At 42.2% G+C, this 15,768-nt stretch overlaps 1 protein-coding gene across 1 annotated transcript; it reads right to left on the minus strand.

Annotated features, from left to right (window-relative positions):
- Positions 1 to 1,626: 1,626 nt before the first annotated feature.
- LOC121281866 (pepsin A-like) lies at positions 1,627 to 14,705 on the minus strand. Its single transcript, XM_041194948.1, has 9 exons — positions 14,620 to 14,705; positions 13,234 to 13,393; positions 11,702 to 11,819; positions 9,950 to 10,068; positions 8,457 to 8,656; positions 7,815 to 7,934; positions 5,961 to 6,105; positions 4,246 to 4,344; positions 1,627 to 2,982 (listed from the first exon to the last, which is right to left on the minus strand). Exons 1-9 carry the CDS (start codon positions 14,673 to 14,675, stop codon positions 2,833 to 2,835), a joined length of 1,167 nt encoding a protein of 388 aa, XP_041050882.1. The 5' UTR covers positions 14,676 to 14,705; the 3' UTR covers positions 1,627 to 2,832.
- Positions 14,706 to 15,768: the final 1,063 nt, after the last annotated feature.

Here is a 15,768-nt window from a genome sequence, read left to right on the forward strand (position 1 = left end):
TATAAACAGGTGAAGTGAGTGGGCAAAACAAATAGCAGATGGAGTATAATGTAGGAAATGTGAACTTGTCCACTTTGGCAGGAAGAATAGAGAAGCAGTATTCTATTAAAATGGAGGGAAATTGCATAACTCAGTGTTAGAGAGGAGTCTGGGTGTCCTGGTATATGAATCACAACAAGTTGGTGTGCAGTTAGAGCAAGTGATGAGGAAGGCACATGGATTGTTGGTGTTTATAACAAAGGGAATGCAATATACAAGTCAGGATGTTTTACTGCAGATGTAGAGGACATCAGTGAGACTACATCTGGAATGCTTGTTCATGTAATCTTTTGCAATCTCTCCTTTGCCTCCACCTATCGCTGGTCTTCTATCCAGCTTCACCTGTTCCATCCCCCCTTAAACAGTATATATTTCACCACATGTCCACTTCCCATTAGCTCTGCAGAAGAGTCATACGGACTTGAAACATTAACTGTGTCAGTCTCTCCACAGATGCTGTCAGACCTGCTGAGTTTTTCCAGCATCATTTGTTTTTGTTTCTGGAATGCTGTCAACAGTTTTGATCTCCTTATTTAAATAAAGATATGATTGCATTCCAAGAATGCGTAGAAGTTTCACTTGGTTCATTCCTGGGATGAAGGGCTTATCCTGTGAAGAAATGTTGAACAGGTTGGGCCTATACCCATTGCAGTCTAGAAGAACTAGAGGTGATGTTATTGAAAGATATAAGATCCTTAGGTAATTTGATACTGGGAGGATGTTTCCACTTCTGGAGGGGACCAGAACCAGGAGACACAGGTTAAGAATGGGGAGGTTTCCCTTTTAGGGCTGAAATGAGGAGAAATTTTTCCTCTCAGAGGGTCATTAGTCTGTGGAATTCATTCCCCAGAGAGCTGTGGAGGCTGAGTCATTGAATTTATTCAAGGCAGGGTAAACTGATTCTTTAATAGACAAGGGAATCAAGGGTTAGGGAGGCCAGACAGGAAACTGGAGTTGAGGCCACAACCAGATCAGCCATGATCTTATTGAACGGCGTAACAGGCTCAAAAGGCAGAATGGCCGACTCATGCTGCTAAGTCCTATGTTCCTATGGTCACTATGTGCAGCTTGCGCATGACCTGCAACCTTCACCAAACCGAGGGATGAGACTGTGGGTCATCGTGATGTCATAGCATGACAAAATGGATGAATTTGAATGCAAAATAGATCATTTTTTTCAGCAAACAGTATATTGGGATACAGCCTTGAAGCAATTTGAGACATAACATGCTAAGTGTAGAAATGTTGCAGAGGAATAGGCGGCTTTAGACTTATGAGAATAGAAATTGGGCCACATTACATCCTCTTGATGAGCAAAAAATGGAATTAAAGAGGACTAATTTCAGCCACTAACATTCTGAGCCCCAAGGAGTTCTGAATAAATGTGCTGCTTGATATTAGGACTGGCCATTTATTCAGCTATTCCTGGTGGACACTTAAAACAAGTGATAAGCATCTTACATATAAAAATGAGGTGGGACAAACTCATATTATTCAGATGAGGTCTGAGAACTAAAGTGTTAGTAACTGAAGTGAAGTGCAGCCCACCATCATAGCGAGCCAAAACAGGAACAACGGACAATATGCTTGCAATGCGTCAAAGTTTATTCTCATTATCTTTGCTAATAAAGAAATAAAAGATTCTCAGTAAAGATAAAAACAAGTCTGGCTTTCACCAACAAGAAGCAACCTCACTGCAAGATCTTAGTAAAATTCACAATGGTGATAATTGTCACAAGTTCGGCTTAGGCAGTAAACTTAGGCACTTTTATAATGATGGGCAATTCAACATGCCAATTTACCAAGCAATCTGTGTAGGTAAATCATGTGGAGATGCTTCATCTACTACATTAAGAATGGTTCACACTTCTGTTCATAATGGACAGAGACATTGCATACATTGTTCATTTAAACTCATGATGGTCTGGACAGAGTAGATAGGGAGAAACTGTCCCCACACGTGAAAGGATCGAGAATGAGAGGCCTCAGATTAAAGTAATTGGCAAAAGAAACAAAAGTAACATGAGAAAAAATTTCTTTATGCCGAAGAGGCTAAGATCTGGAATGTACTGCCTGAGACTCTGATGGGGGAATGTTCAAATGAAGTATTCAAATGGGAAGCAGACTGTTCTCTGAGAAGAAAGCATGGGTGAGGTCACAGGGAGAAGGCGGGAGAATGGTACTAAGGGAATTGCTCATCCAGAGAGCCGGTGCACAAAGGGGCTGAATGGCCTCCTTCTGCACTCTAACAATTCTATGATTCTGTAATGTGTTTTACTAACTTCATCTAGCGTGCTTTCCATGTACAAGCCTAGATTAAGGCAAAACATTTCGACAGCTTATGGCTCCGGAATAAATCATTGTACATGTGATCTAATGTACATGGCAATTAATCCAAAGTACAGGCAGCTCTTCATTTAGGATTATAGGCTACTGAAAATAGAAGGAAAATCTTAGTGTATCCATAAAGCGGTTTATCATCCAAGGTTGACTTTGCAAGATTAATCATTTAAAGCAAATTTTGTCGAGCCATTTTGTTGAATATCTGGGTCAGTGTGGTAAGGGTTCATCCAGAAGTAATTAAAAGGTTCCAGCTCATTGACTTTATTTCAGAGTTCCTCCTTGCTGCGTCTCATGCATAATCAGATGACCTTGAGCACTCATGAACTGGAGACTTCCTAGGTTTTCACCTTGTGTTACCTTATGGCCCACTACTTCAATCATCGCCAACGAATGAGCAAAACCTCAAAATGGGATCAGAATGTGCTTTAAATTAAATCCTGGAAGAGTAAATTAGGTAGATTTGGCAAAGCCCATACGATTGTTTCCTCTGTCAAAGATGGAATAATATGGTCCAATGAAGACATCTCCCAGAATCCAGAGGCCTCCAGAAGCGCTTGGAAGATACATGCCATCAAATCCACTTATGCAAGTACCTTGATCCTGGAAGGGATGCAAAGTGTGAGAGTTAGTTCCCCAGAACTACTTCATAGCAAATACTGATCCTTGTGTAAGTATAGTAATAAAAACTGAAAATACCTGCCATGTTTTACTCTTTTGTCATTACTCTACGTTTACTCAAATCAAACTAATGAACTGCAAACAATTTATCTCTGCTCTTGATTCTGTTTTGTCAGCCGAAACCAACTTTCCCAGTCAATTATCACCCACTAACTTTCCAGGTTAAAGGAGTAAAGAAAGTTTCTCATTTGAGAGCACAGTTGTCAAATAGCTTGTCAAGAAGTTAGATAATGGGATGAGAAAATAAATTTCTATTAGAAACACTAGAAAAATGAATCAATTGGCAATGTTTCACTATTGAGAGTGATGATTTGGTGAAACTTAATAATGGATGAATTATTTTTAATCACTGATGATTCAAAACTGGATAATTGGGAAACATTATGTCTCACACAGGGATAATGGGCTGAAATAAAATTGGTTGATGTTTCTATTTAATGGAGCAAAGACAAATGTAAATCATTTGGTCCATCAGTCTCTGGGTCACTGCTGTGCTGCAGATACAATTCTACACTACACGTTTCATGGTGCAGTTGTGACAACACAGTTGGACTGGGACAAAGCAGTCCACATTATTTAAGCCCACTCACTCCCTCCACCAACAGCGCACCATGACTGCAGTGTGCACCATCTACAAGATTCACTGCAGAAACTTGTCAAGTCATCTTCAATAAGACGATTCAAAGCGGAAACCTTCACCATCAAGAAGGACAAGAGTAGCAGTTGCACGAGAACACCATCACCTCCAAGTCACATGCCATCTGGCTCGGACATATATCACCATTCCTTCATCGCTGCTGGATCAAAATCTTGGAACTCCTTTCCCAACAACACTGTGGGAATACCTTCACAACAGGTGCTGCAGTGGTTGAAGAAAGCAGCTCACCACCACCTTCCCAAGGGCAATTGAGTATGGGGCAATAAGTGCTCGCCTTGACAGTGACATCCATCTCGAAAGAATTCATGAAAAAAAGACCCTCCCTTGCATTATTAATTGATATGAAAATTTATTTTTATCTCTAACTGTAATATATTTACTTCACCTGATCATTTTGTACATTTTCATTCATTTTCTGCTTAATTTCTCTTGAATTGAGCTGACAAGCAATTTTACTGGATACTGAAGTCAGAGAACACAGCCAAGCCATTCAAAGTCAGGTTTATCAGATTCATCCAATTACATACCTGGAGTGTGTATTCAGATGGAGTAAGGGGATAGTCAATTCCATTGATTGTGAAGACTACATCAGGCATGGAGGGCAAATTGTTACAGTTGATGGAGGACTGTAAAACAGGCAAAGTATTTGTTAATGATTGTGAGCAGAGTGTTCTCGGAGAAGCACTTGCAAGAAATACTTGTATAACTTGTAAAATCAAAGATGCCATTATTGGATGTGCAGTTGGACATGTTTAAAAGTAGGTGTAGTTTACATTGCAGCACAGGTGCTGAGATGCTCCTCTTAGTGAACTTGCTGAGGTTGTGGGAAGCTCCCTGCAACCTATTGGCAGGAAACCTGACCACTAAGTGTTTGTTGATGAATCCAACTTGGCCCTGAAGACTGGAAAATTAGCTCTTACTTGCTAGGCTTAAGAAGGATGAGGTGCTGGGAAACCCAACCCCACCCCCGCCATATAGAAAACTTTCTTTAGGGGTTCAATGTTAATTATAAAATAATGAATTCAATGTATTCAGCTGGTGGCTATTAACTGGGGGATTTAATTGTGCTCCTATATATAGGCGGAGACTGAAACTGAGGTTGTTGGGTGTTGAGGTGCATGTTTATAATGTTTAAGCATGTTTAGTTCTATAAGTAGCAGCATGTAAAGTTTGTAATGGTAAGGTTCAGTTCTACCTTTCACCACAAGGCTTCCTGCAGTGGAACAGGCAAGCTACCAACCAGGTCACGATGTGGGATTCACACCCATCATTTACCAGATTGGTTTCTCCTGGTGTCCTAGCATTGCCGATCCATTTGAGAGGTTGGAATTAGTGGATGCAAATGGACCATCCCTCTTCAAAATCCTCCTACATCAATGTTCCGGTTTGAAATTTCTGGAAGATCCACATTCACAAGATTCTGAACATCAAATGGGGACCAGCTGAATTTGTAGCCTTAATGTTGTAATGACTCTGTCTTACAGTGGATGTTCAATGGACCTTTGTCCTATGTATTCATTTCAACTGAAATCCTTTTGGACCTTGCAGCTATCTACGAAAGTTGGATACCTGGGCACCACTGTAAACCTTTGAAGTTAATAGTCATGCTTATTGATATGAGAGATGTTAGTGCTTGGAAATGGGAGGTTTTCAGGTACCTGTCAGCATCCAAGCACTCCATGGTCGGGAACAGCAGAGTTAAAAGCCCCTCTACTCTACCCCAACAAGGTGCCTGAGCCCTAACCTCAGAAGAACTGCAAATACTACACTAGTGTGGCACACACCAAATATCCTGTGGCCTCCCAGAGTTATAATTTGCAATTTATTTATAACTTACCAATTATTGGTAAATTAGAGCAAGGCTTGCGCTGAGATACAAGGTCCATTAAGGAATTTGATCCAGATTGCCAAACTCCTTTCACATAGGGTGCTTACAGCAAAGGCTGGAGTTTTTTATCTCTTTAGTGTAAGCTATCTTGAAATGCAAATGTGAAAGTGAAAGGCAGGAGGCAAATCCATATTATTACCTATTCTCCCCATATTGTACCTCTAAAGAGTGTTCTGTGATACTAAGGAATAATGGAAGAGAAATGACAATATATGTATTCAGGTTTTCAAACTTTTTCAAAAAAATTAAACTCTTAAATAAATCATCATCTTATAAATGCTACAAAATGAAAAGTACATCAATAGAATCTCCTTTGGTTGATTATAAAACTTGGTGTGTTCCATGGAAGCTTACCAGGCCACCGTATCCTTCAGTTGCACCGATCATTAACTGGATAATGCTGATGGATTCACTGGGGCCAGTGAGCAGAGAAGTACCAGTGTCAACGATGGCCTGACAGCCTTCACTACAGGCCACAACCTCCCCGTTGATTGACACACTGAAAGGAAAAGGCAGTTAGAATTAATTGAACCCATTCCCTCCATAAACCTCTAAATCTCTTGCCCCCTTTAACCTACTCCTGAAACTCCACCTTTTTTGACCAAGGTTTTGATCACTGGTCCCACCGCTTTACAATGACATAGGAACCTAAAAAATAGGAGCAGGAGTAGGCAGTACTACCCTTCGGAATGGCTCAGCCATTCAATAAGATCATAGCAAATCTTTGACCTCAATTCCACCTTCTCACACTATCCCCACAACCATAATTCTCTTAGTATACAAAAACCTACCAATCTCTCTCTTCAATATACCCAATGACTGAGCATATGCAACTCTCTGGGTTAACTCCAAAGATTCTCCACTCTTCGAGTGAAGAAATTTCTCTTCCAGTCCAATTTGGCCGTCTACTTATTCTGAGGCATTAGCCCCTAATTTTGTACTTTCCACAAGTACAGAAACATCTGCTTAGCATCTGCTCTGCCAAGCCCCTTAAACATTTTAGATGTTCCAATGACATCACGGGCAGGATTTTCCAGCCCCACCTGCTGCCAGGATTGTCTGCTCCTGCCAAAAATCAATGGAATTTTGTCTGGTCTACTGCATCCCCCCAATACAGATCCCACCATAGTGGCCACTGCTGGCACTGCATCTAGTTCCCAGTGGAGATCAGCAATGGGGCTAGAAGGGGAGACACGTTGCCTGGATTTTGGGGGGTCTAGGCTAGTTGGCCCCAGTGAGGGGAAATGGGGGCTGCAGTGCGCAGAATGGAGGAGGGAGGAAACCTGAAAGTGGTTGGTTTGCAGTTGGTAAGGGTGAGGTAGCATCTGATTTTAGGGGGAATCCACCCCCCCAACCCCCCCAATGGACCCAAGCAACCGGTAAAGGAGGAATGCTGTCCCGTCACCACTCCCCTTCCAAAAGCCTCAGGAATGGGACCTGGTGACCTTCAAACTTCACTCAGACCTCCGCCCGCCCTGGGAAAATTTGCAGTGGGGTGGAAAGAGGCCCTTAATGAGGATTTCAATTGGCTCAAGGGTGGGTGGGTTACCCACTGCCTCCATTGATGTGTAAAATTACGGTGGGTTTGGGGGTGGGTAGGTTGGTGCCGGGAAAGCCAGCAATTTTATGCGCCCCTTCCCACCACCTCCTGCCCACCCCTCGCCCACCTGCCGGCCGGACCCCATTATTCAGCCCATGATTTACATTCTTGTGAGGGTTCAGCTTAAACTTTGTCACCTGGGTTATAACATGGCAGCAGGGACCACCGGCTGACTGTAGAAAACACCAGCACATTTTCCTGGCAATTTGTACCTTGACACATGAATAGGCAGCAGATCCAATTCCCTGTTCCTTAATGTTAATCGATTCATTTTAATGGACAGCAAATCATGCAGGTTCAATAGTTGGCACATGATTCGCCAAGGTCTCTGAGAGAGTGCGGTTTTGTAACGTTCTGAAATAAGTTTACCCTTAGATTCATTAAGTTTTTGTTGGCTCAGGCTGGATCTAAACAATGGTCTAATTGTGATGTGGAAGTTATCCATTTGTTGGCTCGTTCCCTGTGTTTTTTCCTGAATGTTGAAAACTGTTACACAGTAACTCGACAACTACTCTGACATTTCCACATCAAAGACATGATTTGTAATGTTGAGTGCAATGTGATTGTTACAGAATCTATGCCATTTGTAAAATGGATTGGTCATTTACCTGTCCAAGCTGATTTGCCAGTAGCTTTGTTGAGTGACGGGCACCCAGTTAATTTGACCTGTGTAGTGGTTTGGATCGACTCCACCAAATACAACTTCGCTTCCGGACCCACCAGGCTGTCTGTAAAACAATTCAACTAGAATGTAAATTTCAGCAATGGCCTGTCTGACATTGAAATGAGAATAAACAGAACTTCCAAAAATCCTGAGCAGCAACATCTTTTCTTTCGAGGTAACACAATGTGTTATCATTAACCTTGAGAATCAGACCAAAGTCAATATTTTCCGAAAGAAAAGAAAACACACACTTGATCTACAATGCGTTGGTTGAAATTCAACATTGTTCACTCCAAATTCCCTGAACGAGATTGCAATTATCCAGTTCCCTTCTATAACTGGAAAGGAGTTGAATTTGCCCACTGGGATCCAGTTGGACGTGCTCAGAACCTTGCTAGAAGACACAGGGTCTGCTTGGTATGAAAGCGGTTCATTAGGGTCACTGGACAAATGCAAAGAAGGACAGGGAAAGACCATTGTATTCTTCAACTTTAAAGAAAGAATGTTCTGTTGTGACCTTAAGTAAATCCCCATACTATGCAGGGTGCTACTGAGATGGAAGTTACTGTCAGGTCAGAAAACCTACCTGGTCAGGTAAAAAGCAAACAGGTCCTGACTCACTAGGTCCTGAGACATCATGTTATCAAACACGGGTGTGGCGCCAGATGATGCAATGCTTGGATAGGCCAGCCCCAGGATCCCATCAAATAGAGAATTGGAGAATGAGCGTCCAGGCTCAGTCTTACTTAAAACAAATTCCTGGTGTTTGACACTTATGCTTGATACCTAGAAGAAAGAGGAAAGTTAACATGTTCTGAAGAACTATTCTACTGAGAATCATCAATAAACCATATTGTTAGCCAGTTCACACATGGGTTTAATTTAATGAATACAACAGTAATGAGAAAGTCTAACATGATGGGATGGTTGGTTTTCCTTGGGCTGACATTTTACAAAGATACAAAATTCAATTTTAACTGAGCAACAGCTTTTATTGATATGAGGGTAGAAAATCCACAGCTGCTTCTGAAAACCCCTAACCTCACAGGAACCTGATGTCTCTTTGGCTATGTAGCAAACAGTGCATGTGTACCTCACCTGGGGCCCTGGGTGAGTATGAGACTCGAACCCTGAAAGATATTAGAATTAAAAAAAAACTGTTGGTAACATCCTTGAAGCTATTGAAATCCTCCTGTAGTTTATCATGTTCATGTCATCGGAGACCACCAACTTCATTAGTCTTTTTATCATCTGCAATTTCAGAAATGGTGAAAATGATAGGCCAATGATTTTTAGCTCTTTGTTACAGGACATATAACTGTTGGAAAAAAGGAATTTTCTGTATTTTTATTCACGAGTATCGCTGGCAAGGCCAGCATTTATTGGTCACCCCTAATTGCCTTTGAGAAGCTGGTGTTGAGCTGCCATCCCAAGCTGCTGCAGTCTTCATGGTGTAGGTACACCCATAGTGCAGTTTGGGAGGGAGTTAGGGAGGATTTTTACCCAGCATCAGTGAAGGCACATTGATGTAGCTCAAGCCAGGATGGCCTGTGACTTACAGGGGAACCTGCAGGTGATGATGTTCCCACACGTCTGCGGATGGTAGAGGTTGAGGGTATGGAAGTTGCTGTTGAAGGAGCCTTGGTGAGTTGCTAAGTGTCATCTTATAGATGGTATGCATTGTTGCCTCTGTGTACCAGTAGTGCGGGGAGTGAATGTTTAAGGCGGTGAATGGGGTGCTGATAAATAGGCTTCAGTTTCTTGAGTGTTGCTGGAGCTGCACTCATCCAGGCAAGTGGACAGTATTCCATCACACTCCTGACCTGCCCCTTGTAGATAGTGGACAGGCTTTGGGGAGTCAGGGAGTGAGTTACTCACTGCAGAACTCTCAGCCTCTAACCTGCTCTTGTAGCCACAGTATTCATGTGGCTGGTTCAGTTAAGTTTCTGGTCAGTCTGAAGGCTGGGATCTGATAGTAGAAGATATTAATAGTCAGCAAACCCACACTTGAATGGGCAATTGAAGAATTTTGACACTGTTTTGTTATAACATTATTAGTATAAGTTACAAAGCACTTACAGTGACTGTGTCATAGCCCAGAATCCCAGTCATACTGCCGGAACCGTACTGAATGGAAAGTGGTTGGTTTGTTGCCTGATAAGTTGATGATTTGCTTGGTGCAAATTTCTTGTGGTTTTCTGTAAAAATAGTATTCGATTTAATGGTTTGCTTATTTTATTCCACTACTGGGTCGAGCATAGATCCTACCAAAAATATTTTTTCTAATTCTTCGTTTGTAGTACTATTTGTTTCTGTTGAATTTTACACTCATTTATGTGAGGGATATTGGTGCTGGTGAATGAACTACATTACATATCAGGCAACCAGCATTATTATCAAGAGCTCACAGGTTCAATTACACGGGTTAGCATTAGAGGAAAGATACCAACAATGGGACTCTGCTGCAATGCACTAATGTACCATTTTATATTTCTTGACACTGTCATCATATGGCTTCTCTTTGTGAGATTGCCAATTAATTTCATACTTGGGCAGTGTTATCCCGTGTGTCCATGATCACTAAGAAACTACTTAGACTAGCCAAGTTGATTTCATGTAGGAGGCCTTTGTCCCATCAATACGAAAAAAGGACTTGCATTTATATAATGCCTTTCACAACCACAGGATATACCAAATTGCTTTACAACCAGTTAAGTATTTTTGAAGTGTAGTCACTGTTGTAATGTAGGAAAGGCAACAGCCAATTTATACACAGCAAGCTCTCACAAAATGCAATGTGGTAATGACCTGATAATGTACTGATAATATGATTTGGTGGTTTGGTTAAAGGTTAAATATTGAACAACACACTGGGAAGAAAACCCTTGCTCTTCTTTGGAACAGTGCTATGTGATCTTTTACTTCTGCCTGAGAAAGGCTTATGAGGCTTCGTTTTAAGTCTCATCCAGAAGATGGCACCTCCAACACTGCAGCACTCCCTCAGGACTGCACTGGAGTGTCAGCCAGATTTTTCTGTTCAGATCTCTGGAATGGGACTTGAAGCCACAGACTTTTGTTGTGGAAGAGCAAATGCTACCCATTGACTATGGCTGACCCTGCGTGCGCTGTAATCAAACTCAATTCTCTGGGTGAAAGCCCATGAGTCACATAATGCCAGAAAACCTATTGAAGCATTAGTTTCTTTTATTAAGCATCCTTCGTAGGTATCATGCTGCTGCTGCTTGTTACTATTCCTACCAGGAGATCAGCTGTCATGGTATGTCACACTTGTCAAGTCTTGTGCCATCCTCACACTCACTATAGTTCACCTGCAATTGCCCTGTGATGCCTGTTATCCAACTACACCTAGGTCAACCCCTCTTTCTTACGATTGGTGGGCAGGCGCAAAGGCCAAGCGGCCTTTGCACTTTTTAGGAAACTTCATCCACGGGCGGAATGAGGTTTCCAAAAGCAAATGAAAATAAAATACAAATTGTCAAATTTAATTAATGCCATGTCCCTGCTCGTGTGACAGAGTCACAGGAGGGGACATGTTTTATAACATTTTATGTGCCTTTATTTGTTTGTCTGAAAAGTCTCCATCTCCGTGAGGCAGCTCTGTGCCTGAGCGAGCTTTGCAAGCACGCACTCGTGTACATGTGAGAAGTTTGTGCTTACAGTCCCTGCCCCGGCACACACAGGCAGCGCTGTGAGCTGTCACTCATGCTTCACGCTGGGCGAGCCTTAATTGGCTCTGGCTTCCTGCCCTCTCCCACATGCCCCCTCTCAACCCACCCGACAGGGGCTAAATTCTGCCGTATGAATACTTACTGCATGATTGGCTGCTGCAGTAAACTGATGCGATCCAAAGATTGGATGAACCAGTGTCAAAGATGACGGTGAAGCTCTGTGGTGGGGTTCCAATGCTGATTGTTCCAAAATAAGTCATCTGTAGGAATATTTTAATACATGTAACAAGATAAGTTAGAATTGACTCAATTCGGCATTTCTGTACATGTAGACACATTGGGGAGATTTTCCCTTTCTTGTGCTGAGGTGTATTGGAGAGTCTAGGTGAAGTTCATAGAAACAAATGAGGTTGGAAGTCCCTATGTGTGAACTGTATAGGAATCTGCCTGATTTTCCTCCATATGCTGTATCTGGCAATCCTGGACACTCTGTCACAGGAACAAAAAGACCCGTGTAATTGAGGACAGAGGCAGTTTTGGTCCTCTGTATGAGCACAGCGTTAGTTTGCATGTGTACACCAATGACACCCATTGCTCTGGCACCATTGCCCACTTCAGGCTGTTGCTGTCTTGTGCAGCCGCAGGCCCACCGTCAGGCCTTGGATTTGGCAAAGTGACTTTCTTGAATTCGTGTTCGCAAATCTGACTCAAATCTGTCCGGCCAGGCTGAATCAGAGGGTGTACAACATTGAGTTATGCTCAACTTTGACCTGATTATCTTATGCTTATCACCGAGACAGCTCATGGTTCCCACTTCACCCGGCCTGTCTCTCCCATAGGCACAAAATCCCTCATCATTGCTTTCATCACCTTCAGGATCCAATTCTCAACTGTCTCTATTGCCATCTTCACAAGCTTTAGTTAGTTTAGTGCTCTGTAGCTGAACTTTTGCTTCCAAGTTCCTGAATGCTCACATCTTTGCCCTTGCCATAACTACACTGCCTCCCAGCTGTCAGCTTCCTCATTCACATTTGCAAACCACTTCTACCTGGCCCCACCCTATCTGAGTGATCTTCACTAGTCGTGTATCCCAGACCAGAATCTCCACTCCTTGGAACAAACGATGCTTCCAAATTCAGTGGTGGGCTAGTGTTAGCTCTCCCCGGTTGATGGAGCAGCTAAAATGGAATGGCTTTATTTGCCACTCTGTTCTCATTAATCTGCCATATTTGTTCTTTCGTTTGGTTCCACCATATTGTAACCTCAAATCCACAATCTTGCCTACCCCCAAACACCTTTCACCTCCTTGCTTGCCAAGAGTCCATCTACTTCTGCCTTCAAAATATTCAAAGACTCTGCTTCCTCTGCCTCTTGAGAAAGAGAGTTCCAAAGACTCACAACCCTCTGAGGGAAAAAAAATTCACCTCACCTCTGTCCTAAATGGGGGACTCCTTACTTTTAAACAGTGTCTCCAGTCATAGATTCCCCCACATGAGGAAATATCCTCTCCCCATCCACCCTGTCAAGGCTTCTCAGGATCTTATATGTCATATGACATGATCATATGTCCATGTCCTATAGGATCTTGACTCCCACTGCAATTGATGAAGTTGCCGTTAGATTTCCCCCTGAATTTGTTCCTCTTGCTTCAGCAAAAGTGAAAAGATTACTTACGTCAATGTAATTTAAAAGAGGCTCCGTAGCCATGGACTGGGTGTTGAAGGGCCCTGCATATTTGGAATATGGATTGTAATGGTTGTTCTTCAGAAATTCCTCGAGAAGCCCACGTTCTTTAAGAACTTGGCGGGTAGATTTATCTTTCCTCAAGGGAACCCTGTGAAGATAAACAGGACACACAGTAAGAATTGAATCGACATTGTGAACAACATGTCTAGGCCTTTTAATCAAACTAGAGGTTGTGAACCAGCATTGTAATAAAGGTTAAAAACATCAGAGTTGCAAAACTCTTGCTTCAAAACAGATCATTAACTGAAATGTTTGCATACTGAACAATAACTCAGTGTAGGTTCAGTGCATTGGATTGGGGGAATCTGTGGAGAGTGGCAAACTGGCATGCTGAGGCCTGGAGAGATTTGAACTCTTGGGCCTCATTTCCAAATGAAGACTCGGACTGCCACTCAACTCCAGCAGGAATCGCTTCCCGGTCAACAGCAGCAATTGGGGATGCAGGAAGTTTTTGCCAGGGACCCGCAGGGATGCCCCAGAAGCCAGGTATTCATTGTGGGGGGTGAGGGGGGTGTGGGGGGTGCATGGTGGTTGGGTAGTGGAGGGGCTGGGGGCAGCGATCAAGCAGTGATCACAATCTGGGGAAGGGGTTTGCAGAAACCCAGCACAAGGGTCAAGGTGTCTTTGTGGGACCTGCAAGGGAAAGTATAGAAAATTTAGACTGACCAAGAAAATATTAAGTTGCTGTATTTGTTAGTCAAGTGCATGTCATACAATTCAAAGCTGGGGACGGTTTTGACTATTTTGTGCTGATGCTATATTTTCCTCTGCAATATGCTTGGAAGGAGATTTTCAGGAGCTGGTAAACCATCACCAGATTAAAGATATGTTGATAAAAATATGTTGAATAATCTAACAGAACACAACAACGGTAGGGAAATATTTCATTTGGAAATGTTTAACAGGAAAGAGAACCAAATACCATCACCCACTGATCTTAATATAAAATCAAAAAACTGCAGATGCCGGAATTCTGAAATAAAATTGTTTGCATAACAATGTTTCTAGAAAATGCAGGACAAAGAAACAATGCACAAGAATATAAATTTAGATGCAAGAAATGAGTGTTCAAAATCTTCTGTTCTCCGGATTGTCGGAGGCAGAACATACGACCAAAGATGCGCTTCGGGACTCTGTAGAAGTCCTCATGCACTGAGCTAGTGGGAACTGCCTGGAAAGTTTCAACTTCCAATGTGAAATTCCCCTGGTCTCTGTGACTCTCCACGAATGTCTCCAACTCTGAGCTAGCGTTGAGACTCTGGACAGTTGCACAGTACATACCTGACCTTTCATCAGAACTGCGTATTGTCCTACCTGACTAAACATTCAGAGAGCTGAATGCAGGCGAGTGTAATGAGGAGCCACTTCATCTTGTCAGGCGCTTGTCAGGACGTCTGTGAGATTTGTGAACGCTCTGGGTGTTTTTATACGATTCTGTATCAGCCTATTTCATTGCTCAAAAAGTCAAATAATGTAGATTGTTAAAAATATCACAGTTATCATTGTAACGACTTCCTTATGGAAGGGCACACTCAGGTTATACATGTTATTTAATAATCAGCTGATGTTTTCACAATTTGACATTTGATATGTCAATCTCAAAAAATAAAACTTTAGAACTAATAAGAAGGCCACATGTATATTTAAAAACAAGATAACTTTTAATTCTTGCAGTTGGAACTTGTACTATAGGTTGGTCACATTTAGTACTTGGAACATTCTACCATTATAGAAACCTAGAACCTTCAAGGATAAAGAAGTTGGGTGTCAGGTGGTTCCTTTATAAGAGGTTAAGTAAAAGAAAAAGGCCTGCATTTTTATTGCACCAATTTGCCTTAAAAGTGCTTTATGGCCAATAAAGAACATTTAAGCATATTCACTATCGTAATGTAGAAAACATCGCAGTCTATTTGTACACAGCAAGCTCCCAGAAAGAATGTGAGAAAGACCAGATAATCTATTTTTGTGATGCTGATTGAGGGATGACTATTGGCCTGAACATCAGGGGTAACATACACTTTCCATGCATGTTGTAATCTGGAGCTATGGATGGTGATGGTTAGAGGCGCCAATTACTTTCCATCATATGGCTGACATAGAATCTCTCCCACTCCTTCCACCTGCCTTTGGCATGTGTCAGAAAGATTTACACGTTTGTATTCAACATGTTTGGCCCATGTTATGAATGCACCCTCCTTGGCTATTAAGTCCTGGAGTGGGACTTAAACCCAGAGCTTCAGGCTCAGAAGCAGGGATACTATCCATTTCATCACATTCCGCCATCCCACATCATTCACCAGGAGTTATTTCCAACTCTAAAGTTCCCCTAAAGGAGCAACTGATTTTTCATGGGGACATGGGTGGATTATTCATGACCAAAATTGTCCTTCAACAGTTATTCCACCAATTATTCACTAATGTTTTCCTTGTACCTCGGGATTCATCTTTGAGAATAATTCACAG

This window comes from Carcharodon carcharias, chromosome 9, assembly GCF_017639515.1.
Source record: "Carcharodon carcharias isolate sCarCar2 chromosome 9, sCarCar2.pri, whole genome shotgun sequence".
In the NCBI taxonomy this organism is placed as follows: domain Eukaryota; kingdom Metazoa; phylum Chordata; class Chondrichthyes; order Lamniformes; family Lamnidae; genus Carcharodon; species Carcharodon carcharias.